Source organism: Bos taurus, chromosome X, assembly GCF_002263795.3.
Source record: "Bos taurus isolate L1 Dominette 01449 registration number 42190680 breed Hereford chromosome X, ARS-UCD2.0, whole genome shotgun sequence".
Taxonomy (NCBI): Eukaryota; Metazoa; Chordata; class Mammalia; order Artiodactyla; family Bovidae; genus Bos; species Bos taurus.
In genome coordinates this window covers 50,356,260-50,383,818 of record NC_037357.1, presented here as the reverse complement: position 1 = coordinate 50,383,818, position 27,559 = coordinate 50,356,260, and the positions used below count along the sequence as shown (strand labels likewise).

General features: G+C 37.6%; 1 protein-coding gene across 10 annotated transcripts in view; it reads right to left on the bottom strand.

Moving 5' to 3' along the window:
• Positions 1-27,559, bottom strand: part of ZMAT1 (zinc finger matrin-type 1) — a 42,286-nt gene that overhangs the window by 4,073 nt on the left and 10,654 nt on the right. For 2 of the 10 annotated variants that reach the window (XM_005227815.5, XM_010821684.4), the window contains exons 2-5: positions 15,369-15,475; positions 11,004-11,105; positions 10,754-10,928; positions 9,000-9,284 (exon numbers count right to left, since the gene is read on the bottom strand). In XM_005227815.5, coding sequence (XP_005227872.1) covers positions 9,000-9,284; positions 10,754-10,928; positions 11,004-11,105; positions 15,369-15,475 — 669 coding nt within the window. Of the gene's footprint in view, positions 1-8,999; positions 9,285-10,753; positions 13,480-15,368; positions 15,476-27,559 lie in introns of those variants that run through there. The other 8 variants (XM_002699829.6, XM_005227816.5, XM_010821683.4 and 5 more) reach the window with 8 other exon arrangements.

The following is a 27,559-nucleotide window of genomic DNA, read 5'->3' as shown; positions in this document are numbered from 1 at the left end:
CAAATGTTTACTCTCTTACCTGAAATCACTGTAATGCATTAGTTTACCAAAAGTGATTTCCATAGACAGATTTTAGAGAGAGTTTCAGTGAGCCCCACTCTCAAGATAAATGCTGAAAGCAAAATTCTAAAATAAAACTATTAGTTACCACTTCATAAGAGTCAAGAACTATAGAATAGGTATACTATTTACCTCTCTATTCTGACTGATAGGTAGAACTGGAAGCAGGTGATAGGTTACGTTTTATTTTCTTAATCTTATTATCCCTCCACTTTCTCTTCAGTCAGAAGATGCAAATTAATAAATTTCATTAAGCTAAATATAAAAACAATCTCACTCTAAAGAAGAGGCAATAAATTCATGGCTGCAGAGATTTTAGGGTCCAGCAAGGCTATCTTCTTTGAAATCAAACAGCAAATTGATCATTTAAAGGACACTAAATTAATCATTACTAGGTGTATTGGCCATGTCCAAGCAAAGATTATTCATAGAAACAGGAAACTACTGTCAAAGGGAAAGAAAGATCCTGACTTTGAAGCACATGAGGACTATGTTCACTACTGATGTATTCTCTGCAGTGGGCCCAGGAGAGCTCAGCTGGTTACATCAAAGTCTGAATAAATGATTCTTCAAAACTATCCTCTCTTCCTGTGCTGACTTTCGCACTTGCCAAGTCACTTCTGATTATAATTTGGTTTCCTATATTACTGATACCAATAAGAGGATAATCTAAATGATATTTTTTTTACAAACCTGGGAACTGAAATATCTATTTATGCTCCTACCATAAATCAATAACAGAAGACAGTGAATTAAACTGCAATGTTTCCCAGACTTCTCTGATAAGAATCAATTGGAGTGTGAGTTAAAAATATAGATCCCCAGACCCCTTCTTCTGGAGAATATGATACATTGGGACAGGGAATTTGTATTTTAACAATATCCCAGCTAATTGTCAAAGAATGGGTGGAAAAAAAAACCTTAAAGGAGTGTCTTTCCAGTTCCTTTGTTATTTATCACCATCTTGCAATTTTGTTTTTGGTTTGGGAAGTCCTTCATTTGAGGCTAATCACCTTTGAAGATTCTGGCAAAGCTGAGAACTGAATCCAGGACTCTGCATGCTTATAAAAACCCTTTCCAGACATTATAGCTAACGTTATTTACAAGTGGGAAAATTAAGGCTCGGATTCACTTGGATATGTATTCTGAGGGCACCCAAGTTATGCAAGATAAGCAGGACTCCTGGTTTCCCCTAGGCTAGTGGTTCTTAATGTTAGTTACACATTAGAACCATGTGGAGAACTCTAAAAATTATTCATGTTACAGCTCAACATAAAACCAATTTAATCAGAATCTCTAGGGGTAGAACTAGGCTTTCTTACTTTTTGCAAGCATTCTAGTTGATTTTTCTGTGCAGAGACTGTTAAGCACCACTGCCTAGATGATCTCCAATGGTTATAAACTTAGATTATATTTCAGAGGTTTTACACATTTGTCTAGTGCTTATAGAGTATATATAATGTTCTTTTCAGTTCCTCCTTGGTTTCTTCACAAGTTATATCAGAAGATTATAATACAGGCAATATAGTAGTTTAGAGGAGCTGCAGGTCATATATGAAAGACCTAGAAGCAGTTCTGGAAAAGTATGGTCTGCTTCTATTACCTTGCTGCTGCTAAGTTGCTTCAGTCGTGTCTGACTCTGTGCGACCCCATAGACGGCAGCCCACTAGGCTCCTCTGTCCCTGGGATTCTCCAGGCAAGAACACTGGAGTGGGTTGCCATGTCCTTCTCCAATGCATGAAAGTGAAAAGTGAAAGTGAAGTTGCTCAGTCATGTCTGACTCTTCGAGACCCCATGGACTGCAGCCTACCAGGCTCCTCCGTCCATGGGATTTTCCAGGCAAGAGTACTGGAGTGAGTTGCCATTGCTTTCTCTATTACCTTAGCCCTTGTCTTTTTAACACACTGATATTCTTTTTCTAGGATACAGTCTTCTGAGAAAATAACATATGAAAATGGTGTAAACCCTTTCTGTGAAGACACGAAGCCTATGTATTTGTCTCAAGATCAAAATTCCTGGTCTAATCCTACTGAAACCTGCCTCTACTGTTTCTCATACTGTCCATTCTCCTGAGTCTGTTCCTTGGGCCTGTCAAATTTTGCTCCCCTCAGCCCTGCTAGGATTCCTTGTTTCTGACTTCACCCAGCAACTCAAGTTTCTTTGTATCTGGTAACTTTCAAAATCATCCATAACCTAACACATGTGGGGCAGACTTTTCTCCTAATCACAGTCCTATCTTATAACTCCCTGGACTAAGGTCTTTGATTTCAAAGGAGAGATTAGGGGAATGCATGTCTTTATAGTCTAACATTATGGTTCTCAATCTTGGCTCTATATTGTAATCACTTGGGGAGTTAGAAAAGAAAAAAAAAAAACACTAATGTGAGTGCCAGGGATTCTAATTTAATTGATTTGAGGGATGGCCTGAACATTGGGATTTCTAAAAGATCCCTGCATGATTTTAGTATGTAGTAGAGAATGAGAATCATTGGTCTAATATCTTAAATGGGGAAAATCAATTGAGAGCTACATGTAAGCAAAAATGCAACTTAACATGGCATTTAGCTTATGAAGAAAAAATAGAAAATGTACAACTTACATGTTTAAAAATTATGACAGGGAAACAATATTTTAAGAAAACTAACATTTGTTGAGGACGTATTCTGTGATGGGTATGGTATATACTGCTTCATTTCACCCTTTTTTCAATCCTGTGACGTAGCCTTATTTTCATTTTATACCTGAGGAATTTAAGGTACAACTGGGCAAGTGACTCAAACACCTCGATGTTTATCCCACTGCCTCTCAATAAACAATTATCAAATATTGAGAAAAATCTATATTCATTGGAGTATAAAGCACTGAGAAATATATTTCAGAATAAAATACAATCCCTGTCTTAAGGGGCCAATTAAGTTAAGAGACTATAACACAACTGTCAATGAATAGTAAAGCCTATGAGAAATCAGAGGAAAGGGAGAATACCAAGAGTGAGAGAAGTTGTGAAGGACTTTGGAGGAAAAGGATTTGAATTATAAGGAAAGTAGGTAGGGCATTCTAGGGGATGAAAATAATATCAGGTATGGAAGAGACAGAAATGAGCGTGGTGTGCTGAATTCAAATAATCTGTTCAACAAACACTAAATACCTCTGTGGCACCAAGTATCATGCTAGATGCTAGGGGTACAAGATGAACAAAATGGGCAGATTGCTCACAAATTCAAATGAGAAACAGATACATGAACAGAGGGTTTCAATCTCATTTCATAAAAGATAAGAGAAGTATGCTTAAGAGGTATGGGAATTCAAGGAAGCAGACACACTTAGTATAATATGGGAGTCTGAAGAGTGCTACTGAAGGAGATGAGGCCTTAGTTAAATTTGGAAAAGTAGTTAATGGTGAAAGGAGTTGAAAAGAGCACAGAAGTATTTATAGGAACTTTTTGAAATTTGGAATTGTAGAATAAAATATAAGGGGATGGCATGGGAGAGGCAAAAAGGTGTCAGATCAAAGAGACTTCTATATTATGCTAAGGAGTTTAGCAGGTGGTGCAGTGGTAAAGAACCTGCTTGCCAATGCAGGAGATATAAGAGACATGGGTTTTGGTCCCTGGGTTGGGCTCATCCCCTGGAGTAGGAAATAGCAACCCATTCCAGTATTCTTGCCTGGAAGATTCCATGGACAGAGAAGCCTGGCGGGCTACAGTCCACTGGGTCGCAAAGACTCGGACATGACTGAGCAACTGAGCACACAGAGCACAAGGAGTCTAGACTTTATATTCTGTGGGCTGGGAAACCATCAGGTGGTTTAACCAGTATATAACATGGTCAATTGTGTGTTTTAGAGAAATCTCTTCTCTAACTGCAATATGGAAGGTAATTTTGAGAGGAGCAAGCCTGGAAGTAAGGAGACCACAGTTACATAAATATACCAGACCAGGCAAGAGATAAGGAGGCATGGACTAGAAAGGTCACGGTAGGGACTGACAGGAGCAGAGATATTGGTGTAATATTTACCATTAAATCTAACAAAATTTAATGACTGATTAAATATGGGAGATAAAGGAGAAGGAGGAATCGAGAGAGGTCTAAAATAACTCAGCATAGTTTGATGACTGAGTGTGTGGTGATCCTAACTGAATTGGAATTTCATAAGGAATACTGGACATGGGAGAATAATCAATGGTGAGCTTGAATTTGGATACACAGAGTCTGCTATATCTCTGAGATTTCCATATAAAGGTGTCCAACAGGCAGTTAGATATGGGAATTTGAAAGGGAAACGATAGTTTAGAGTGATTTTGGAGAAATCTGAGGATAAAGGGTAATTAAGACAGAGTGGATGAGATCTCTTGAGGACAATGTATGGATGGGCACAGGAATAGCAACATAATGATAAAAACCCTGGATAGTGTCACTCTTTAAACTAGATGGTAGAGGAGGAGGGGGTCCATGAAAAGTCAAGAAGTAAAGGACAGAGTTGCAAGGATGAACAGGAGAAAGTGATGTCAAAGGAGCTAAGGAAGTAGAGATTTTTAAAGAGGAATGTTTAGTGAATGGAGCAAAGATGTCTATTGGATTTAGGCATTTAGAAGTCACAACAACCCTGCGAGGAACAGTTTCAGTGAAATAGTAGAGTGGTGGTGTGGAGGGCTGGGGGGATGTGTGGCAACAAATGGCAGTGAGTTGAGGAGGAGTGAATATCAGTAAGGACAGTAAGAGCATATCTGAAAAATAAGAACACAACAACAAAAACCTTGGCTAAGAAAACAAGGGGAAAGTATCATAGTGAAAGGGAAACTCAAGGTTAAAGGATTATTTGGTTAGGGTAAGATGCTTGGTATCCACATGTGATGGTCACATTTTTCTTGATGGCATAAGGAATAAGCTTGTCTGAAGGATGTGAGGAGGTGGCGTGTTGAATAGTAGAAGAAAGTGTTGGAAGGTGGTGTAGATTTAAAAATTACTGCTGAAAGGAAAATGAAGGAAAAGGAAGAGTACTAAGTAGGACTAAAAGGTCACAGAGATCGGATACTAAGACTCTATAGAGGTACCCAATCTCTAGTGTTATATAATTTTCCATAGCACCACTAAGTATTCTGAATGTAAAAGTAGAACAGGTAGACTGTGGAATTGATCCTAGGTTGAAATCTTGCTACTAGGTAGTGAGAGAATAACAATGAGGTATAAGTAAAGCCTTCTAGAAGGTGGTTACAGCATTAAAGTGATGGTAATGAAAATGCAATGGAAGGGTACAGGTAGGAGAAACAGTTCTAAGAAGACTTGATAAGACTGTGGATGGATAGGATATAGGGGAATTTTGTCAAAGATGCCCTCAAAGATTCAAGTGTAGGTGACTAAAAAATAGTGCTACTACTGGCAAAAACAAAAAACTTTTGATAAATTCAAGATGGTTTCAGGGAAGATTATTAATTCAGTGTTGGTACGTTGAGTTACAGGTGAAGGTGAGACAATAAGTGCAACAATGGGGCTATAAATTAATAAAATAAAACAAATACAATAAATAAAAAATACATACATACTTTAGCTCTATATCATTATGGCAGCCATTCCTGTGCTAGTAAGATCTGGGCTGGATGAAGGACATGAAGAGAGCAGTAAGAATGATGAAGAAACAGAGAAAGAGATTAGATAGAGTAGAAACATATATAAACAATAGCAGATAAAAAAGAAGGCAAAGACAGCAAGAAGGGAGAAAATAGGTGAAGAGTAAAAATAATTAAAGTGGCACATGTTAAACTGCTTTTGTCTTACTGCTTGCTCACTTATAATATATGGGCTTCTGCTGTTGCTGTTCTTTGAAATTCTCATTGGCTAATTTAAATTCTCCAGCTAGTTTTTTTAAAGTTTTTTAAAAAATTGGAATATAATTGCTCTACAGTGTTGTGTTAGTTTCTGTTGTACAACAGTGCTCCAGCTATTTTTTAATCCTCAATGTTTACTGTAATGAAATGAAATAGTCAAGGCAGGGTTGAAAATCTTTTGAGCTTCCAGCTTCAGAGGCTAATGTAAAACGACTTCGATGACTGGATTAAATTATGCTGATAATCAGCAGCCCCCCTGCCTGGCCAGATGAAAATTTCACCAAAATCCTCTTTCTCTCATTCTAATAATCTTGCAACTTCAGAGTGTAAAATAACCCTCCTTTCAGAAGTGACCAGAGTACACATCTCTCTCAGAGCTGACACACTTTTCAGTTCCAATTTACCCAATGCCACACAACTAGAAGCCACTTATTTCAGAGAACACTCTGCACGGCAACAGGAAAAACAACCTATCAAGTCTGTCGTATCTTCTAACTTCCATGACTTTCAGGAGCCCTACGACTTCTATTTCTGCTGTTGCTGCTGCTGCTAAGTCATTTCAGTCGTGTCTGACTCTGTGCGACCCCAGAGATGGCAGCCCACCAGGCTCCGCCATCCCTGGGATTCTCCAGGCAAGAACACTGGAGTGGGTTGCCATTTCCTTCTCCAATGCATGAAAGTGAAAAGTGAAAGTGAAGTCACTCAGTCGTGTCCGACTCTTAGCGACCCCATGGACTGCAGCCCACCAGGCTCCTGCGTTCATGGGATTCTCCAGGCAAGAGTACTGCAATGGGTTGCCATTGCCTTCTCCAACTTCTTTTTCTACATTTGTCTAAATTGACATTCTTTAAAATTCTAGATAAAAACAGAGATTTCTATGTAACTTTTGGTGAGATGTTGAATCACAATAAGCAGCAAACTTAATAATACAAACACAGGGTTAGCATTCAATAAATAAAGGTTAATAGTTCACTGATTCATATATTAAACTAATCTCTATTGAGGTAGGCCTACTCTGCGCCAGTTTCTATCTCTAGGAATGGAAATACAGATGAGTTAGATGAAATCCCCTTCCTCAAAGACCTTACATTCTAATGGGAGATAAAGACACAGGAAGAGATAATTAGACATGCAGGTTAAGCAAGCAGAGAAGACAAGCCTTGAAGGAAGTAAAAAGACTTACAGGGAAGTAGCATGTTAAAGTATGAGTAAGAGTTGGTCAAGAGAAGAGGGACATGAAGATGTTCCAGGCAAAATGGCAGCATGAAGGGCACAGAAACTAAAAGCATTTTGCAGGTTCATGACTCACATAGATCACAGCAGAAAGTAGCAGGGAATAAGCCTGGAGGAGGAAGACAGGACAAGATGGTAGAGAACTATGAAGCTTATATTTTTATCCTTAGAAAATAGAAAAATAAGGATTTTTAAGCAGGGAAGTGACATAGAAAGATATGCACTTTAGGTGAAATACTCTAGTGGTTAAATTGAGGGTGGATTTGGGGAGACAAAACTGATGGACGGAGAATAGTTAGGAGGCTGTGTCAATATTCTTGAACAATGCTTCTCAAAATTTATTGTGAGTACAAACCACCCAGGGATCTTGTTAAAATGCATAAAATGCAGATTCAGATTCAGTAGGTCTGCAGTGAAGCCTGAGATTCTTTTTTCTAACAAGCTCTGATGTGGTGCTGAAGATGCTGCCTACAAACCACACTTTGAATAGCAAAGCTCTAGGAAAGATATTGAGGGCTTGAACTAGTATAAGAAAAGCAGAGCAGGAGATAAGGTAACAGTGATATTCAGAAGGTAAAACAGTCATGGCTTGGTGCTTCATTAGATACAGAAAGTGAAGTAGATGGTGTTGGGGGATTTAAAGTTAACTACAGGTTTCTACTTGGAATGACTGAGTGGATTTGAAATGGCTATGAGGTGTCCAGGTGAAGAGGTAGCTGCTCTTTGGATATATGAGTCTAAAGTTTTACAGAAAGTTCATAAGCATATAGATGAGATAAGAAATCAAGGGAATGGATTAGATTATTTTACAGATTAAGGTCAAGAATGGAATCATGGGAATGCCTACATTTAGGCAATAATATTTTTAAATTAATTAATTTTTAAAAATTTATTTTAATTGGAGGCTAATTACTTCACAATATTGTAGTGGTTTTTGCCATACATTGACATGTAGGCAATATATTTTAAAAAGAGCCCCCAAATAAAACGGAAAAGAAAGAGAAACACAAGAAAAGAACACATGCAAACAGAGTTACATAAAGCAGAATAGAGCTTCAAAGAGGGAGTAATGAACATTTCCGCATGAAGCAGAAAAGTCTAGTAAGGAAAGAACTGAAAAATAATAGTGAGCAGAGGAAAAGAAGTGGGTGGAAGAGAGAATATAAAAAGGGAATAAAATACACTAGTAGTGAGAAGGTGCCTGTAGTGGGGGGAAATGAAAAAAAAAATATGGTTAGACAACCAAGTGGATCACTCCAGTCAGGATCAGAATCTTTATTGTGCCGGAATTCTTGCCACTCTTCCTAAATTCCTTTGTTCATCCTCTGTCCTTCCCACTTCTATCAATGCAAATCATACATTTCCTTTAAAAAGATTTTTTGAGTCACTTTATTTCACTCCTCTGGTTATCAAAAATATGTACACAAAAATCCATGGCTGCAGCCTCTTGCAATGAAGTGCTATTAACCCAAGTAGTTTATACACTTGCCCTTATCAGGGAAAGTGGTGCATCTTCATTTGTATTCCCAAGAATGACTAGCCTAGCACCCAAGAGACACTTAAGCCATACTTAGTGACTGAGTGAAATAACTATATAATACTAATTTAAAATACTTTAAGTACCTATAATATAACATGAAACCATGGTAATTCCCATATTTGATAAATAAGAGTCATTTAAACCTTTCTGGGTCTCATTTTCCAGAAAACCACAGACAAACCTACATGGACTCAAAAGTCCTTACTTACTGAAAATTCTATGATCCCATGAGTATTATCAACCTCCTATTCAGTAAGAGTAAAATGGTATATATATAAGCCAGTATTTTTATAAACTATAAACTTCCTAAGAAAGAAATTTGGGATATTCTTACTGTTTACCATTTGCATCTGATTTTGCAGGAAGAGGTTTCTCTCTTATCTTGTCTATAAACTTCTTTCTAGCTTCATTTCTTTTGTGTTTTTTCCCAACATAATGTTGTTGGGCCATTAATGGACTATTAAAAGAAGCAGGACAGAGCTTGCAATACTTGTTTGGATTATTCAAATCCAAAGCACTGCTGGAAGAAGAAGGCATAATCTTGTCTTTAATCCCACCTGGAGGAGGCTTGACAGCAAGGGGCTTCAGAAAAGTTGACTCTGCAGAGGTAGTAATAGGCACACCTGCTGAAATAGTCATAATGAAAAGTGATCCACATGTTTTCATTATAAAGTATTAGAGTTCTTTTAAAACCTACTGTCTCTGGACTTTTTCCACACAGCACTGTTGGATTAAGGTATTCAGGCTAAAAATAACTGAATATAAGTCTGTCACCAAGTGTCTCCAACAAAGATACAGGAAGCAATATTCAGCAATCAATGAAGGCATGAGAGCTGTATTAGGATGGCTCTTGAAATAAGTGAGGGTAAAAGAGACAGGTACCAACTTCTAAGTTGATGTCTTTCTTAAGTAGCATAGTAAGTAGATCATCTATTCAGCGGTGTTTGTATCAAAATACAGTTTATGCAGTTGTTCAAGGCTATAAAATTATATGTTCCCACAATTACAGTTATTTCAGAGCTCTTTCATGTAGTCTCCTTTCTGAGCCCAAATTTATGAATTTGGGGGACTAAAGATAAGGCTTTACAAAATGCTTTCTTTTGTGTGGTACACTGATTCTGTCCCTCTTGACTGACAGCAGAACAACAAATATACAAAAATCAGAGAGACTAGAATAAATTTAAAAGTAATTCATTTCATTTATTAAGAAAACAATGTTTTAATCCTGATGTGGCCTATGCTATGAGTTAGAAATTAATGTAGGTAAAATTGTGATGCCAGGCATGCTTTATTCCTAAAATGTTGAAGCTAGTGAGAATATGGTAAATTATTTACTCCAGAGGATTAATCATTATTTTTTGTTCTAGCACACAACATTTGCAAAACACAGGCTGGAGCATACTCTACCACTTCAGGCCCAAAGTGAAATCTGTGGGTCAGTTCTCTCATGTGCTGGTGGCCCAAAATCACTGGAAGGACAGATCAACATGTTATATAGTTCTCTGGATCTCTGGATCTAACATAAAGTAAGTTTTCAATAATTGCTCATTGATATAGCTAATGGTACTTTTTCTTTACATTCATAGGAAGAAAGGAATGAGCTATCAGGGTAGAAGAAGATTCCATACCACTTTTTTTTGTCTACAGTTAAAGTCAGAAAATGCTGCAACATAACTATATTATGGTGAAGACATTGGTCTGAACACACATTATGAGATAATGTTTTGTAAAGTACTAAAGCAAAAAAAAAAAAAGAATGAGATAAATGCCAAGGGGAAGAAGAAGAAACTATGACTTAATAATTTGATTAGAAACTGGAGAGCTCAGGTTGCTTATTGTTGTTTCTTTATAGCAAACATGTTTTTATTTGGATTTAATAAACTGAAAAGGAGAGGTCACAACATTTCTTAAAATTTAGCTAGCAATAATGATCTCTATATTAAATGTCAAGGGCACAGAAAGAGATTAACTGAGCAGAAGAACCAAGTTATTGTGGCAGAGTAAAATTCTCTCCAATAAAAAATGGATAGCAGAGATGGGAAAAAATTTATAGAGAGACTCTGTATTGAAGCTAAAGAGGTGAATGTCATCTTACCCGTTGCTGGCTGAAATCTTGATGGAGATACCTGACCACGCTCCTCCATTAATTGCTTCAGTTTTTTAGAATGGACTTTCCCCACATAGTGAGACTGAGCAACAACTGAGGAGCTAAAAACCATGTGGCAGAGACCACAAAATTTGTTTCTGTCCACTACTTCACTTCTATGCTCCTGAAATAAGCACAATCTTGTTAGAAAGATTTAATAACTAAGTTTTTAATTACAACACCAACATAAGCCACTCACCTGAAAATTCCTAACATCCATCTTCATTTTCTTACCAGGCACTTCATTTTGTTCCCCATGCATTTGAAAATAAAACCTAACATTTTGAGCATGTTTTTCACTCTGGAAAAAGATACAATATGACTTTGTTTATTCAACAACAGAGGCACGTCAAATTTATACCTCTTTGAATCTGAGGACAGCACCTGTGAGTTGGAATATATTTAGTGTGTACCTAGTTTATGAAAAGGTTTTACATGCTTTCAAGGCTCTAAATCTCAGTTAAAATGAAAATAATACTACAATTTAGAGACCAATAACTTTTAGTTTTTGACAGAAACTCCTGCTGCTGCTGCTGCTAAGTCGCTTCAGTCGTGTCCAACTCTGTGCTATCCCATAGACGGCAGCCCACCAGGCTCCCCCGTCCCTGGGATTCTCCAGGCAAGAACACTGGAGTGGGTTGCCATTTCCTTCTCCAATGCATGAAAGTGAAAAGTGAAAGTGAAGTCGCTCAGTCGTGTCCGACTCTTCGCGACCCCATGGACTGCAGCCTTCCAGGCTCCTCCATCCATGGGATTTTCCAGGCAAGAGTACTGGAGTGGGGTGCCATCGCCTTCTCTGCAGAAAGTCCTAGTTTTTGTCTAATATCAAATTTTTCTTCTTCCTTAGTTACACATCTTAGGCAATAAACCCAGCTAAAAGACTGCATATTCCAGCTTCCCTTTCAGCAAGATGTAACCATGTGACTATATTCTAGACAATAAGATGTAATCTGAAATGTTGGGTAGAACTTCTGGAAGTCTCCTAACAGAATGGGGGATGAACTCGTCTCATCTTCTTCTCTCCTGCTTCTGGAATTAAGACATAAAGGTCATCTAGGACAATGGGAGCTCTTGAGGACAGAGGCTAGTTCATCAGAGTAGAAAGACAGAAAATGCCTAGATCTCTGATAGTGTTATGAAGCTGTCACATCAGCCCTGCATTGTTTACCTCTCAAATTCTTTTCTGTGAGGCAATTAACCTTTCTAAGTTAAGCATATAAAAAAAAATCTCTGAACACATATATAACAAAATACACAATAACCAAAATGTTGATGTTAATAGAAGGGACACATTAATATGCCTGAGCACATACTGTGAGGCAATTACTCTATCTACAGCATTTTAAATTGTGAAGTGTGTGCAGGAATATAGCTGAAGTACATACCCACCGCCCAGTTGTAATAGATTTTAACATTTTTCTCTATTTCTTTCAATCTCCTTTTCAAAAGAGGTATAATTTTACACAAGAAGTCCTAGCTCCTCATTTCAACAATCGCTTCCTCCTTGGTCTTTCCCCAGTAGGTAACTACTATCTTAAAGTTGTTTTGTACCATTTCCTCTTACTCTTTTACTAGATATGCATGTACCTATAAACAGTAATATGTACTATTGTCATTTAAAATTTTTTATGAAAATGGAATCAGCCTATTCCTATCCTTTCAACTTTTTATAACTCAATATTATATAAGATTTGCCCATATTGATACATATGGCTCTAGTTCATTCATATTACATGCTGCATAACATTCTACTCCATATGCTACCCATCAAATCCCCTAATGAAGGCAGTTATGTTTCTGATTATTTTCTTATTACAAACATCTCTGCACTGAACATATGTAGATGTATCTCCTAATATAATGGCCAAGAGTTTCTTTAAAGTAGATACATAGATATGGACTATCTGGCTTATATGAGGGTTTTCAGCTTTAATAGGTACTATACAATTTATCTCCAAAGATGCTGAAGCAGTTTACAACTCCAAATGTAGCACGTATGAGTATTTTTGACTTCCTATATTTTCTTAAGTGTTAAGTGCTATTAGGTTTTAATTTTTGCGAGTATGATGGTTTTGCTAAGATAGTTCATTATCATTTTAACCTGAATTTCCCATATGATCAACTCTGAAGTTAAGTATCTGTACTCTAGGCTGTTCATATCATTTTCCCATTTTTCTATTGGGTTGTTCCTTGTTCTGATATATAGTTATTTATATAGTCCAGATACTAATCCTTTGTTAGTTATTGGAATATAAATACCATTCAATCTATGGCTTGTCTTTTAACTTTATAATGAGTTTTCTGTCATATAAATTCCCCTATCAAGTATCATGATATATTTTAAAGCTACAGTAATAAGGTGAAATTATTTTAGAGACAGGCAAACATAGTAATACAATAAAACATAATAAGAGAATAAAGTATATATGAAAAGTAGCTTATGATAGAGATGCCACTACAAATCAGTGGGGCAAAAATGAACTGTTAAATAAACGTGCTGGAACACCTACTATCTGTATGGAAAACAATGTTATCACCTTGCATATATGAAAATAAATACCAGATGGATCACACACATTAACCCAAGAAATAAAACTTTTAACAGTATTAGAAAAGAATAGAAGGAAATATTTATCTGGCAAAAATACAGAGAATAGTTTCTTAAACATGTATAAACATAAATATAAAAGGAAATATTAGTAAGTGCAACCTTATTAAAATTCAAAATTTTTGCCATACTGTCCTATATTACATGTTGAGATAGTCTGACAATATTAACCAAGCTGTATATTAAAGAGAAAAAAAAATCACCTTTACAAGCAGGATATTTGTAAAGAAGTGCTTTCAAATATAGTTTGAAAGTCATGTATAGTTTGAGTTGGTTATTTAACAAGCTTAAGCACTAAACTTATAGATGGCACTGGAATTTAAATAAAAAATATGCTATAACATTATATAACATAATGCTTTATAGTCATTAAACTATTATAGATAAGTAAAAAGATGCAATGATAGGACAAAGTGTTCAGAATATGTTCTTATATGAAAAAGCAAGGGCAAAACAACATATACAATTCTCTTTTGTAAAAATGTATGTGTTTAGAAAGCATACTGGAATCATATAAGCTAAAGAGAAGTTAATTAAATGATGGTTACCCACAAGTGACAGACTTATGATTGATTCACATTTTCTCACAATTTTGTACATTTTCTACACTGAATAGTAAGTACTTCATAAGCCCATAAAAGCTATTTTTCAAATTTAAATTCAAATGGTTCCAACCATGGTTATCAGAGAGCTCCTTGATTATATGTTTCTCTTTATTAACTCTTTGAGCTTTGGGGTGCCAGGATGTGCTAGGCACACTCAAATGTTTGATTTCATTTAATTTTCACAAGAATAGTAAGAGAGATTTTAGCTTCCATTTTGCAGCCTGAAGAAACATGCTCAGAGAGGTAAAGTGACTTGGCCAGGGTTACACAACAATGGCTTGAACCTAGTTGAGGTGGTTTACTCACTAAGTCATGTCTGACTCTTGCAAACCTATGGGCTGTAGCTTGCCATGCTCCTCTGTTCATGGGATTCTCCAGGCAAGAATACTGGAGTGGGTTGCCATTTCTTTCTCCAGGGGATTTTGCCAACCCAGGAATCGAACCCAGGTCTCCTGCATTGCAGGCAGATACTTTACTGACTGAGTGAACCTAGGTCCTCTCAATCCACAGCCAACACAATCTCACCATCTATAATTATAGTATTAATAGTTGAATCCAAATCAACATAAGGACCGAGATATAACTGCCAATAAGATTAGTACTGGGCAAAACAAGATTTTAAAGTAGAACTGGCATTATATTTCTTTTAAGTAAATGTATCTGGTACTTTTGTTAATACAGATACCACATATGAAAAAAATCCAATAGTTGATAACATGACGTAGAAATGGGAGACAAAACTAATTGAAAGGAAAGAATACTAGATATGAAATCAGAGGAGATCATCTTTAAGCTTAGTAATGCCAAGATTAGCTATGGTTAATCACTATTCCTCTGGGTTTCAGCTTTCTAATCAATAAACTAAAGAAGTAAGAACATTAAATATTCCTTCTTTTAGCTCTAGAATTCTATGGTATTGTGCTTAAAAATATGTAGTTAAATCAAGTGCAAGACTAGTTCATTTTGTTTTTACCCTTCATTTACTGTAAAGGAAAATTCTGGAGTTCAGTGAGATCCCTTGATTCACATTAATAGTTTCCTATTCAAGCCTTATAAAACTTTCCTTATATTTACTACAAGGACATGAAGCATACAGTGACTTGATAGAAAGGGAGGCAGAATGATGTGAAGAAAGAAAATATGCTTTGGAGTCAAAAGAGACTGAGTTTAAACCCAAATTTCCCAAACCTAAGCTGGTAAATTACTGTTCCTCACTGAGCCAAGCTCTTCATCTATCAGAGGGAAATAATACACAGGATTCTCATAAGTATCAAAACCAGATAACATATGCAGTTTATCTGCTGCATTAAAAAATCTATTTTATACTCTATTTCCATTGTTTTTAACCTACCTCATAATGTGAAATCCTTTGTGATTCAAACTGAAGCACCACTCCACATACATGACAAAAATTATCTGCAAAAAGTTCAGTCTTTTCCTGTTCATTCCAAGTTATATCTATGAATAAAATAAAGGGAAGTGAGACATATATCACATCAATGAATAGTTAGAATACATATCGTTTCATGAGATGAGATGAGATGAGATGAAGTCGCTCAAGTCGTGTCCGACTCTTTGCGACCCCATGGACTGTAGCCTACCAGGCTCCTCTGACCATGGGAAGAATACTGGAGTGGGTTGCCATTTCCTTCTCCAGGGGATCTTCCCAACCCAGGGATCAAACACCACTTCAAATCTGAGTCCTTGTGAGGTCACAGTAAAAGCATTTTGCTTATTGAGTATGCAATTTAATACGAGCATAAGTCTGCCTCTAATGTAGGGTATAGCAAGTTATTTAATATGATAAGTCTGTGTGATTTTTAGGTAACACTGGAGCCATAGCTCCAGATAAGTGACTGTTTTATAACAAAGCCTTTTTAACGATTACATGGGTACTTGTGCATGCATGCTCAGTCAGTCATGTCTGACTCTTTGCTACCCCATGGACTGTAGCCCACAGCCTCCTCTGTCCATGGAATTTTCCAGGCGAGAATACTGGAGTGGGTTGCCATTTCCTACTTCAGGGGATCTTCCTGACCCAGAGATCGAACCCTGTCTTCTGTATCTCCTGCACTGGCAGGCAGATTTTTTTTTTTTATCACTATGCCACATGTAAAACACAAAATTCGGAGGGTTGGTTTCTTAATCCTGCCTTTCATTATTGGTGCCCCAAATCATTTTATGAAGCTCACAAAGTTACTGGTACCCCCATAACTTCCCTGGTGGCTCAGTGGTAAAGAATCCATTTGTAAATGCAGGAGTGGGGGGTTTGATCCCTGGGTTGGGAAGATCCCCCGGTGAAGGAAATGGCAACCCACTCCAGTATTCTTGCGTGGAAAATCCCATGGACAGAGGAGCCTGGTGGGCTACAGTCCATGGGGTCGCAAAGACTTGAAAAAGTTGGACAAGATTGAGCAACTGAGCACTCACATACATAATCCTTAAAAAGGCATTGTTATAATACTGTCACTTATCTAGAGCTATGGGTCCAATATTATCATATTTCCCTGGTGGCTCATACAGTAAAGAATCTGCCTGCAATGTAGGAGACCCAGGTTTGATCCCTGGGTTGATCTCCTGGAGAAGGGAACAGCAACCCACTCCAGTATTCTTGCCTGGAGAATTCCATGGACAGAGGAGCCTGGTGGGGTAGAGTCCATGGGATGGCAAAGAGTCAGACACAACTGAGTAACTAACACAAAAATCACACGGAACCACAAAAAACTTTGTCTATAGTAGGCAAACATTTTCCATTGTTATACAAACATTGGCACACTCATTTAGCCAAACAAGTCTCACACAAGCCCCCAAAGTATTATTAATAACATCCACAAATTATGCTACATTTTTCACTGTAATAACACAAGTCAAAATATTTCTGAATTTACACTTGAGGTCCACACTTCAAACTAAGCTTTCTAACAGCTACAATGTATTCTGCCAAAATTTATTAGTGTATCTACAAGGTATAAATCACAAAACATCAAAATTTTGCTTGCTGCTTGGCTATTTAAATGAATAAGCTAATACTATACATACTTTCATGGTGAAATGCCCATGACATATCAAATGGACAAAAAATTGTAGAACAATAAATATAATACATTCATTTCCAACACTAAGATTAAATATACACCACATATAAATATGTGGAAAGATATAAATTAAATTTAAAAATGATTAACTTTGGGAAGGAAGGCCAGAAAAGGATGAAAGGGAAAAAATTTAACATTTTAATTTCTGTACAACTGTTTTAATTTTTGCAAGAAGTATGTAGGACTTTCTATTTAAAAACCTTTAAAAGTATTTATTTTAAAAGTTATTTTGGATATCTTCAACTGAGCTTTAGTTTTCAGTACCACTGTATGGACTAAAAAGGCTTACTTAAATTGCATGTTCAAGATAATAATAATTTTAACAAGGAACATGTCAAAAACAAGTTGAACAGTTATAAATTTATGCCTATAATGTATAGTATCCCCTCTGAATTATTTTTAGGTTGTTCTAAAATATATCATTTCTCTAATTTTGACTGTAAAGTCAGCAAAGTAAAGAGTTTAACTAAAATATATTTCAGGACTTCCCTTAACTACTATATGCAATGAGCACAGTGATAAGATCTTGAACTTCTTATTAAAATTTGTAATAATAAGCAAATATTATCATTTGGTGGCAACATAACTTGTTACAGAGGGGAAGTTTCCATTAAGAAGGCAAAAGGAAACTACTAATTTAGAAGTTCAAGAATTCCTAAGATTTAACATTCACTTCTTTCCTAGATCAAACTTTAATTCCAGATTTCCCTACTTCTAATAGTCAAGGTTTGATACTGACAGTCAAGTTGGGAAATATGAAGGCTGAGTTTTTTAAACATAGTCTTTCATTATTGGTGACCCAAACATTTCCACGAAGCCCATGAAATTACTGGTACCCCTACAACGTTTCCTTTAGAATGGTATTGCCTAAACTTACTGCCTTTGACTCATTTTCTCAAACAAGTTCTTGGTCTGTATTTCTTTATTAAATGGTACGATATTCCAGACTCAAAATCTCAGCCATTATTAGCCACAGCAAATCACTGTTTCTTGTCCATTCTAGCTTATAATGTTATTTGATATCCATCTCTTCCTTTAAATTTACCATAACACTACCCGAGTTCAGACCCTCAATGTCTTGGACATCATTAAGATTTATTGTTATTTACTGAGGCTAGTTTCAAAATACTATGGTACACATTTTGGAAAGAGATAAGGCCTTTGTGTGTGTGTAAACAAGATAATAGCTTACTCTTTTAGTCCTTAAAACAAATCTGCGGCTAAGTGTTATTTCCCAAATTCTGAAGGTTAGGAAATTAGGATTCACTGAAATCAAGAAAACTTATCACATGTGTTATTCCATGGAGCTGGAACTTAAACTTTTTATCTTGACCTTTTCTATTATACATACAGAACTGTCCCACATGTTGGAAATGATGCAGCAAGTGAATAACTATTAATTTCAAGAAATTTACAATTTATCAGGGAAGATGTGTATAGAAAGAACTATGATCCAAAGATCAAAATGTCATAAGTGATATAAGACATAAGGTACAATGTATTCCTGCTGAGAAGTTTTGGGAAAGCTTTCAAGAGGAAAACAGGCTTTGAACTTAGCTTTAATCAATGTATAAAATTCAGATAGAAGAGTGGAATAAAGGTACTGGGGGGGGTCAAGAATATGATTTCATATTTCAAGTATTTTGTTGTTCAGTTGCTCAGTCGGGTCCAACTCTGCGACCCCATGGACTTCAGCACACCAGGCTTCCGAGTCCTTCACTATCTCCCAGAGATTGCACAAACTCATGTCCATTGAGTCGGTGATGCTGTCCAACAATCTCATCCTCTACTGCTCCCTTCTCCTGCCCTCAATCTTTCCCAACATCATCGCATCAGGTGGTCAAACTATTGGAGCTTCAGCATCAGTCCTTCCAATGAATATTCAGGGTTGATTTCATTTAGAGTTGACTGGTTTGATCTCCTGGCTGTCCAAGGGACTCTCAGGAGTCTTCTCCAGCACCACAGTTTGAAAGCATCAATTCTTTGGCCTTCAGACTTCTTTATGGTCCAACTCTCACATCCAAACATGACTACAGAAAAAACATAGCTTGGACTAGACGAACCCTTGTTGGCAGAGTGATGTCTCTGCTTTTTAATAAGCTGTCTAGGTTTGTCATAGCTTTTCTTCCAATGAGTAAGTGTCTTTTACTTTCATGGTTACAGTCACCATCCACAGTGATTTTGAAGCTCAGGAAAGTAAAATCTGTCACCGTTCCCATTTTTCCCCATCTATTTGCTATTAAGTGATGGGACTGAATGCCATGAACTTTGTTTTCTGAACGATGAGTTTTAAGCCAGCTTTCTCAGTCTCCTCTTTCACCTTCATCAAGAGGCTCTTTAGTTCCTCTTTGCTTTCTGCCATTAAGGTGGTGTCATTAGCATATCTGAGGTTATTGATATTTCTCCTGGAGATCTTGATTCCAGCTTGAGCTTCATCCAGCCTGGCATTTCACATGATGTACTCTGCATATAAGTTAAATAAGCATGGTGACAAAATACAGCCTTGACATACGCCTTTCCCATTTTGGAACCAGTCCTTTTTTCATGTCTGGTTCTAACTGTTGCTTCTTGACCTGCATACTGGTTTCTCAGAAGGCAGGTAAGGTGGTCTGGTATGCCCATCTCTTTCAGATTTTCCAGTTTGTTGTGATCCACATTGTCAAAGGCTTTCATGTAATCAATAAAGCAGATGTTTTTCTGGAATCCCTTTGCTATTTCTATTATCCAACAGATGTTAGCAATTTGATCTCTGGTTGCTCTGCCTTTCTAAATTCAGCTTGAATATCTGGAAGTTCCAGTTCATGTACTATTGAAGCCCACCTTGAAGGATTTTGAGCATTACCTTGCTAGCATGTGAAATGAGTGCAACTGTGTGGTAATTTGGACATTCTTTGAAATATTTTAGGATGTTTCAAATCCTAAAAGATTATGCTACTAAAGTATTGCAATATTCAATATGCCAGCAAATTTGGAAAACTCAGCAGTGGCTACGGGACTGGAAAAGGTCAGTTTTCATTCTAATCTCAAAGAAGGTCAATGCCAAAGAATGTTCAAACTACTGCACAACTGGGCTCATTTCAGATGCTAGCAAGGTAATGCTCAAACTCCTTCAAGCTAGGCTTCAACAGTACATGAATCAAGAAACTTCAGATGTATAAGCTAGATTTAGAAAAAGCAGAGGAACCAGAGATCATATGGCCAACGTCCACTGGATCATAGAAAAAGGAAGGGAATTTCAGAAAAAAATCCGCTTCTGCTTCATTGACTACTTGAAAGACTTTGACTGTGTGGATCACAACAAATTGTAGAAAATTCTGAAAGAGATGGGCATACCAGACCACCTTACCTGCCTCCTGTGAAACCCGTATGCAGGTCAAGAAGCAACAGTTAGAACTGGACATGGAACAATGGACTGGTTCCAAATAGGGAAAGGAGTACTTGAAGGTTGTATTTTGTCACCCTGCTTACTTAACTTATATGCAGAGTACACGATGTGAAATTTTGGGCTGGATGAAGCTCAAGCTGGATTCAAGATGGGCAGGAGAAATATTAATAACCTCAGATATGCAGATGACACCATCCTAATGGCAGAAAACAAAGAGGAACTAAAGAGTCTCGTGATGAAAGTGAAAGAGGAGACTGAAAAAGTGGCTTAAAACTCAACGTTCAAAAAACAAAGATCATGACATATAGTCCCATGACTTCATGGCAAATAAATGGGGAAAAATGGAAACAGTGACAGATTTTATTTTCTTGAGCTCCAAAATCACTGTGGACGGTGACTGCAGCCATGGAAGTAAAAGACACTGGCTCCTTGGAAGAAAAGCTATGACAAATCTAGACAGCTTATTAAAAAGCAGAGATACTTAGTCATGTCCAACTCTTTGCGATTCTATGAACTACACAGTCCATGGAATTCTCAAGGCCAGAATACTTGAGAGTGGGTAGCCTTTCCCTTCTCCAGGGGATCTCCCAAGCCCAGGGATTGAGCCCAGTTCTCCCAAATTGCAGGTGGATTCTTAACCAGCTGAGCCACAAGAGATTCATGTTGATGTATGGGAAAACCAATACAATATTGTAAAGTAATTAGCCTCCAATTAAAATAAATAAATTTATATTAAAAAATAATAAATAAAAAGCAAAGACATTACTTTGCCAACAAAGGTCCATACAGTCCAAACTATGGTTTTTCCAGTAGTCATGTATGGATGTGAGAGTCAGACCATAAAGTACACTGAGCGCCAAAGAATTGATGCTTTTGAACTCTGTGCTGGAGAAGAATCTTGAGAGTCCCTTGGACAGTCAGGAGAACAAACTAGTCAATCCTAAAGGAAATCAACCCTGAATATTCATTGAAAGGACTGATGCTGAAGCTGAAGCTCCAATACTTTGGCCACCTGATGTGAACAGCTGGCTCATTGGAAAAGATCCTGATTTGGGGAAAGACTGAAGGCAGGAAGAGATGGGTGCAGCAGAGGATGAAATGGTTGGATGGCATCACCAACTCAATGGACATAAGTTTGAGCAAACTCTGGGAGACAGTGAAGGATAGGGAAGCCTGGCATGTGCAGTCCATGGAATCGTGAAGAGTCAAATACAACTGAGCAACTGAACAACAACAAGGATATGAAGGACAATAATTGAAAGCTTGGAATGAGGCTAACTCATAAATGGCTTCATTAAGGCATTTAGACTTAATTCTGCATTCAACAAGTGTAAAGAAGTGACTTAAAATAGGGCTATGAGTTAGGAAAAAGGCACAGGCAACAGGAAAAAGGTCATGAAGTTAAACCAGAAGTGGGCAGTAGGCATAGAAAGGAAGAAGCGAATATAAGAGATGCATGTAAGCTAAGTCATGCATGACTCTTTGCGACCCCATGGACTGTAGCCACAGCCTTGTCTAACTCAATGAAACCATGAGCCATCCCATGTAGGCCACCCATGATGGACGGATCATGGTGGAGAGTTCTGATAAAATGTGGTCTACTGGAGAAGGGAATGGCAAACTACTTCAGTATTCTTGACTTGAGAACCCCATGAACAGTATGAAAAAGCAAAAAGATATGACACTGAAAGATAAACTCCCGAGGTTGGTAGGTGTCCAATATGTTACTGGAGGAGAGTGGAGAAATAACTCCAGAAAGATGGAGTCAAAGCAAAAACAATGCCCAGTTGTGGATGTGACTGGTTATGGAAGTAAAGTCTGATACTGTAAAGAACAATATTGCATAGGAACCTGGAATGTTAGGTCCATGAATCGAGGTAAACTGGAACTGGTCATACAGGAGATGGCAAGAGAGAACATTGACATTTTAGGAATCAGTGAACTAAAATGGACTGGTATTGGTGAATTTAACTCAGATGACCATTATATCTACTACTGTGGGCAAAAATCCCTTAAAAGAAATGGAGTATCCATCACAGTCAACAAAGGAGTCCAAAATGCAGTTCTTAGGTACAATCTCAAAAATGGCAGAATGATCTCTGCTTGTTTCCAAGGCAAACCATCCAATATCACAGTAATCCAAGTCTATGCCTTAACCAGTAATGCTGAAGAAGCTGAAGCTGAACAGTTCTATGAAGACCTACAAGATCTTCTAGAACTAATACCCCAAAGAGATGTCCTTTTCATTATAGGGGACTGGAATGCAAAAGTAAGAACTCAAGAGATACTTGGAGTAACAGGCAAATTTGGCCTTGGAGTACAAAATGAAGCAGGGCAAAGCCCAATAGTTTTGCCAAGAGAATACACTGGTCATAGCAAATGCCCTCTTCCAACAACACAAGAGAAGACTCTACACATGGACATCACCAGATGGTCGATACCAAAATCAGATTGATTATATTCTTTGCAGCCAAAGATGGAGAAGCTCTATACAGTCAGCAAAAACAAGACTGGGAGTTGACTGTGGCTCAGATCATGCACTCTTTATTGCCAAATTCAGACTTAAATTGAAGAAAGTAGGGAAAACCACTAGACCATTCAGGTATGACCTAAATCAAATCCCTTACAATTACATAGTGAAAGTGACAGATTCAAGGGATTAGCTCTGATAGAGTGCCTGAAGAACTATGGATGGAGGTTCATGACATTGTATAGGAGGCAATGATCAAGACCATCCCCAAGAAAAAGAAATGCAAACAGGCAAAATGGTTGTCTAAGCAGGCCTTGCAAACAGCTCTGAAAAGAAGAGAAGCAAAAAGCAAGGAGAAAAGGAAAGATATATACAGCTGAATGCAGAGTTCCAAAGTTAGCAAGGAGAGATAAGAAAGCCTTTCTCAGTAATCAATGCAAAGAAATAGAGGAAGACAATAGAATGGGGAAGACTAGAGATCTCTTCAAGAAAATTTGAGACACCAAGGGAAAATTTCATGCAAAGATGGGCACAATAAAGGACAGAAATGGTATGGACCTAACAGAAGCAGAAGATATTAAGAAGAGGTGGCAAGAATACACAGAAGAACTATACAAAAAAGATCTTCATGATCCAGATAACTACGATGGTGTGATCACTCACATAGAGCCAGACATCCTGAAATGTGAAGTCCAGTGGGCCTTAGGAAGCATCACTATGAACAAAGCTAGTGGAGGTGATGGAATTCCAGTTGAGCTATTTCAAATCCTAAAAGATGATGCTATGAAAGTGCTGCACTCAATATGCCAGTAAATTTGGAAAACTCAGCAGTGGCCACAGGACTGGAAAAGGTCAGTGTTCATTCCAATCCCAAAGAAAGGCAATGCCAAAGAATGCTCAAACTATCACACAATTGCACTCATCTCACAGGCTAGCAAAGTAATGCTCAAAATTCCAAGCGAGGCTTCAACAGTACATGAACCGTGAACTTCCAGATGTTCAAGCTGGATTTAGAAAAGGCGGAGGAACTAGAGATCAAATTGCCAACATCCACTGGATCATCGAAAAAGCAAGAGCGTTCCAGTAAACATCTACCTCTGCTTTTCTGACTTCACCAAATCCTTTCTTTCACTGTGTGAATCACAAAAAACTGTGGAAAATTCTTTGAGATGGGAATCCCAGACCACCTAACCTGCCTCTCGGGAAACATGTGTGCAGGTCAAGAAGCAACACTTAGAACCAGACATGGAACAACAGACTGGTTCCAAATAGGAAAAGGAGTACATCAAGGCTGTATATTGTCTCTGTGCTTATTTAACTTATATGCAGTGTACATCATGAGAAACGCTGGGCTGGATGAAGAACAAGCTGGAATCAAGATTGCCGGGAGAAATATCAGTAACCTCAGATACTCAGATGACATCATCCTTATGGCAGAAAGTGAAGAAGAACTAAAGAGCCTCTTGATCAAAGTGAAAGAGGAGAGTGAAAAAGTTGGCTTAAAACTCAACATTCAGAAAACTAAGATCATGGCATCTGGTCCTATCACTTCATGACAAATAGATGGGGAAACAATGGAAACAGTGACAGACTTTATTTTGGGGGGGCTCCAAAATCACTGCAGATGGGGGCTGCAACCACGAAATTAAAAGACACTTGTTCTTGGAAGAAAAGCTATGACCAACCTAGACAGCATATTGAAAAGCAGAGACATTATTTGCCAACAAAGGTCTGTCTAGTCAAAGCTATGTTTTTTCCAGTAGTCATGTATGGATGTGAGAGTTGGACTATAAAGAAAGCTGAGTGCCAAATCGATGTTTTTGAACTGTGGTGTTGGAGAAGACTCTTGAGAGTCCCTTGGGCTGCAAGATCAAGCCAGTCAACCCTAAAGGAAATCAGCCCTGAATATTCATTGGAAGGACTGATGCTGAAGCTCCAATACTTTGGCCACCTGATGCAAAGAACTGACTCCTTGGAAAAGACCCTGATGCTGGGAAAGACTGAAGGCAGGAGGAGAAGGGGATGGCAGAGAATGAGATGGTTGGATGGCATCACCAACTCGATGGACCTGAGTTTGAGCATGCTCTGGGAGTTTGTTGATGGACAGGGAAGCCTGGCGTTCTGTAGTCCATGGGGTTGCAGAGTCGGACACAACTGAGCAACTGAATTGAACTGAACCGGACTGTAGTCTGCCAGGCTCTTCTGTTCATTGGATTCTCCAGGCAAGAGTACTGATGTGGGTTGCCATGTTCTCCAGGGGATCTTCCCGACCCAGGAATCAAACCTGCTTCTCTTATGTCTCCTGCATTGGCAGGTGTGTTTTTTACCACTAGAGCCACCCATATCTATGGAAACTAAAGGATATTATAGCCTGAGCTTAAAACTTGCCATGAATATGATAAACCTTTAGATCTATTGCATTTAAGCTTAAGCAATGCTGTTGCTGATGCAGGATGTAGACCTCTGACCTTTTATCCAATTCATTCATCTAAAATTACTTGTCAAAAGCAAGTTCTCCTTTTGGGTATAATATAATGAATATGTTAACTTTAGTGAATAAAAAATTAAAACACACAAAAATCTAAAATTCAAAAAGAAGACATCAGAGTGATGTTGCATATTGGAGTGTACTTAAAAGGTGTACTTAAATAGCACACTTTCCTAATTCAAAGATGATTAAATCTACATTCAAAATTTCAGAAACAAACCTTCAGGTAAGAATCATTCTGAATCAAGGTTTCACATCAAATTCACAGGCACAGCTTCAAAATCAAACATGCTGAATCAAAATAAACCTCTCTGTGGGTGGTCCCATCCACCCACAAGTCATTCTCATGGTCAACCACGCTCGAGAGGACAGGCTCAGATCCTTACCCATAATGACTGTACAATATCTTTTTCGTAAATAAGATGATTTATACAAAGGTTTGTCATCTAGAATGATACTTATCAAGCTAACAGAGCTTTAGTGTAACATGAAGAGATTTTTTTTAATGAAGGAAGGAAGGAGGGAGGAAATAAAAAGAAAAGAGTCTTTGGCACTACTTCAAATCTATTTAAATCTCCAGGATTGAGGACCAAGAATCTGTGTTTGTAAATAGGATCCCTAAGTAGTATCTTTAAACAGCCAACCTAGTGATCCTTGTTGAGTCTTCCACCAAGGTAGTCTCAACCCAGGCTGCACATTATAATCACCTTGCTTGTTATCAGAACATACTAATGCCCAGGCTCCATCCCAGACCAATTAACTCAAATCTCTGGGAGTGGTTCCCGGCCATAGTTTTGTTTTTTCAAAGCTTTGTGTGTGACTCTGTTGCACAGTGAAGGTTGAGAATCACTGCTATCTTCTTTAGCAGCCAAATTTTTACTTCTTTTTTCAGTTGAACTGAAATCTGTTTTCCTACAGTAGGGGTTCTCAAACTTTAGTATGCATCAGAATTACCTGGAAAGCTTGTTTAAAGAGATTGTTGGACCCCATTCTAGGATTTCTGATTCCATATTCCCAGGATAGGGCCCCCAAGAATGTACATTTTTAAAAAGTTCCCTAGTGATGCTGATGCTGCTGGTCTGGGGACCACACTTTGAGAATCACTATCTTAGAGTTTCCAGTAGTTCTAGTTCTATTCCTTTAAGTCATTGTAAGCATACACTTTCTTCTTAAATATTTTTTTTAATTTTATTTTATTTCCAAACTTTACATAATTGTATTAGTTTTGCCAAATATAGAAATGAATCCACCACAGGTATACATGTGCTCTTAAATATTTTTAGAGAACCATTACATCTTTATTCCTTCCCTTCCTCTTGAGCCTATTTGTGAGCTGATCCCAGTTCTGTCATGCAGCATGATTTGTAAATCTCTAACTAGTTTGCCTAAATCCATGTCATTCATAAAGTGTAACACAAACACATCACCCTAATGGGGGTCACAATCAGAACAAACTAATGAAATCACCTTAATCTTTTAAACTGTGGTAACAAAAAACCCATATAACATAAATTTTACCACCTTAACCATTCTTCAGTGTACAATTCACTAATATTAAGTATATTCTGCTCCCTATTTTGAATATTTCTTCTAGTAATGCAGCCTAAGATTGCTTTGCCATCTTTGGGTGGTCACATCATACTGTTAACTCATGCTAATTTTTTACTAAATTACAAACTTCTTTTCCACCTGAAAGTGAATAACCTCTGTACCTCCAGGACATAGTTATATAGATAGGATTTTTTCTGGACCCCCAAACAGATCCCATATACATTCAGATTTATCTCAGGAGGATTGTGGAAGGTGGCTTTTTACTGAGGGCAATTACAAATGATGGGGTATTGTTTTTCAGAGGTCATGCCATACTACCAATTCTCCTCAAGCTGCATTTCCCCTAAATTTGACATGAATGTAATGATATCTACTTTCTAAAGGTGCTATGTGAGGCTTGGAGAAGTCAAGCAATTGTCACAAAGTCACACAGCTAGTAAGTGTCAGAGTCAGGATTCAAACCTAAGTCTGCCCAAGATTTCCCTGAGAGCTGGCTCTTAAAAAGACCAAAGTCTTGAATGAGAAACTTCCTCTCTAGGTTTGGCATATATAA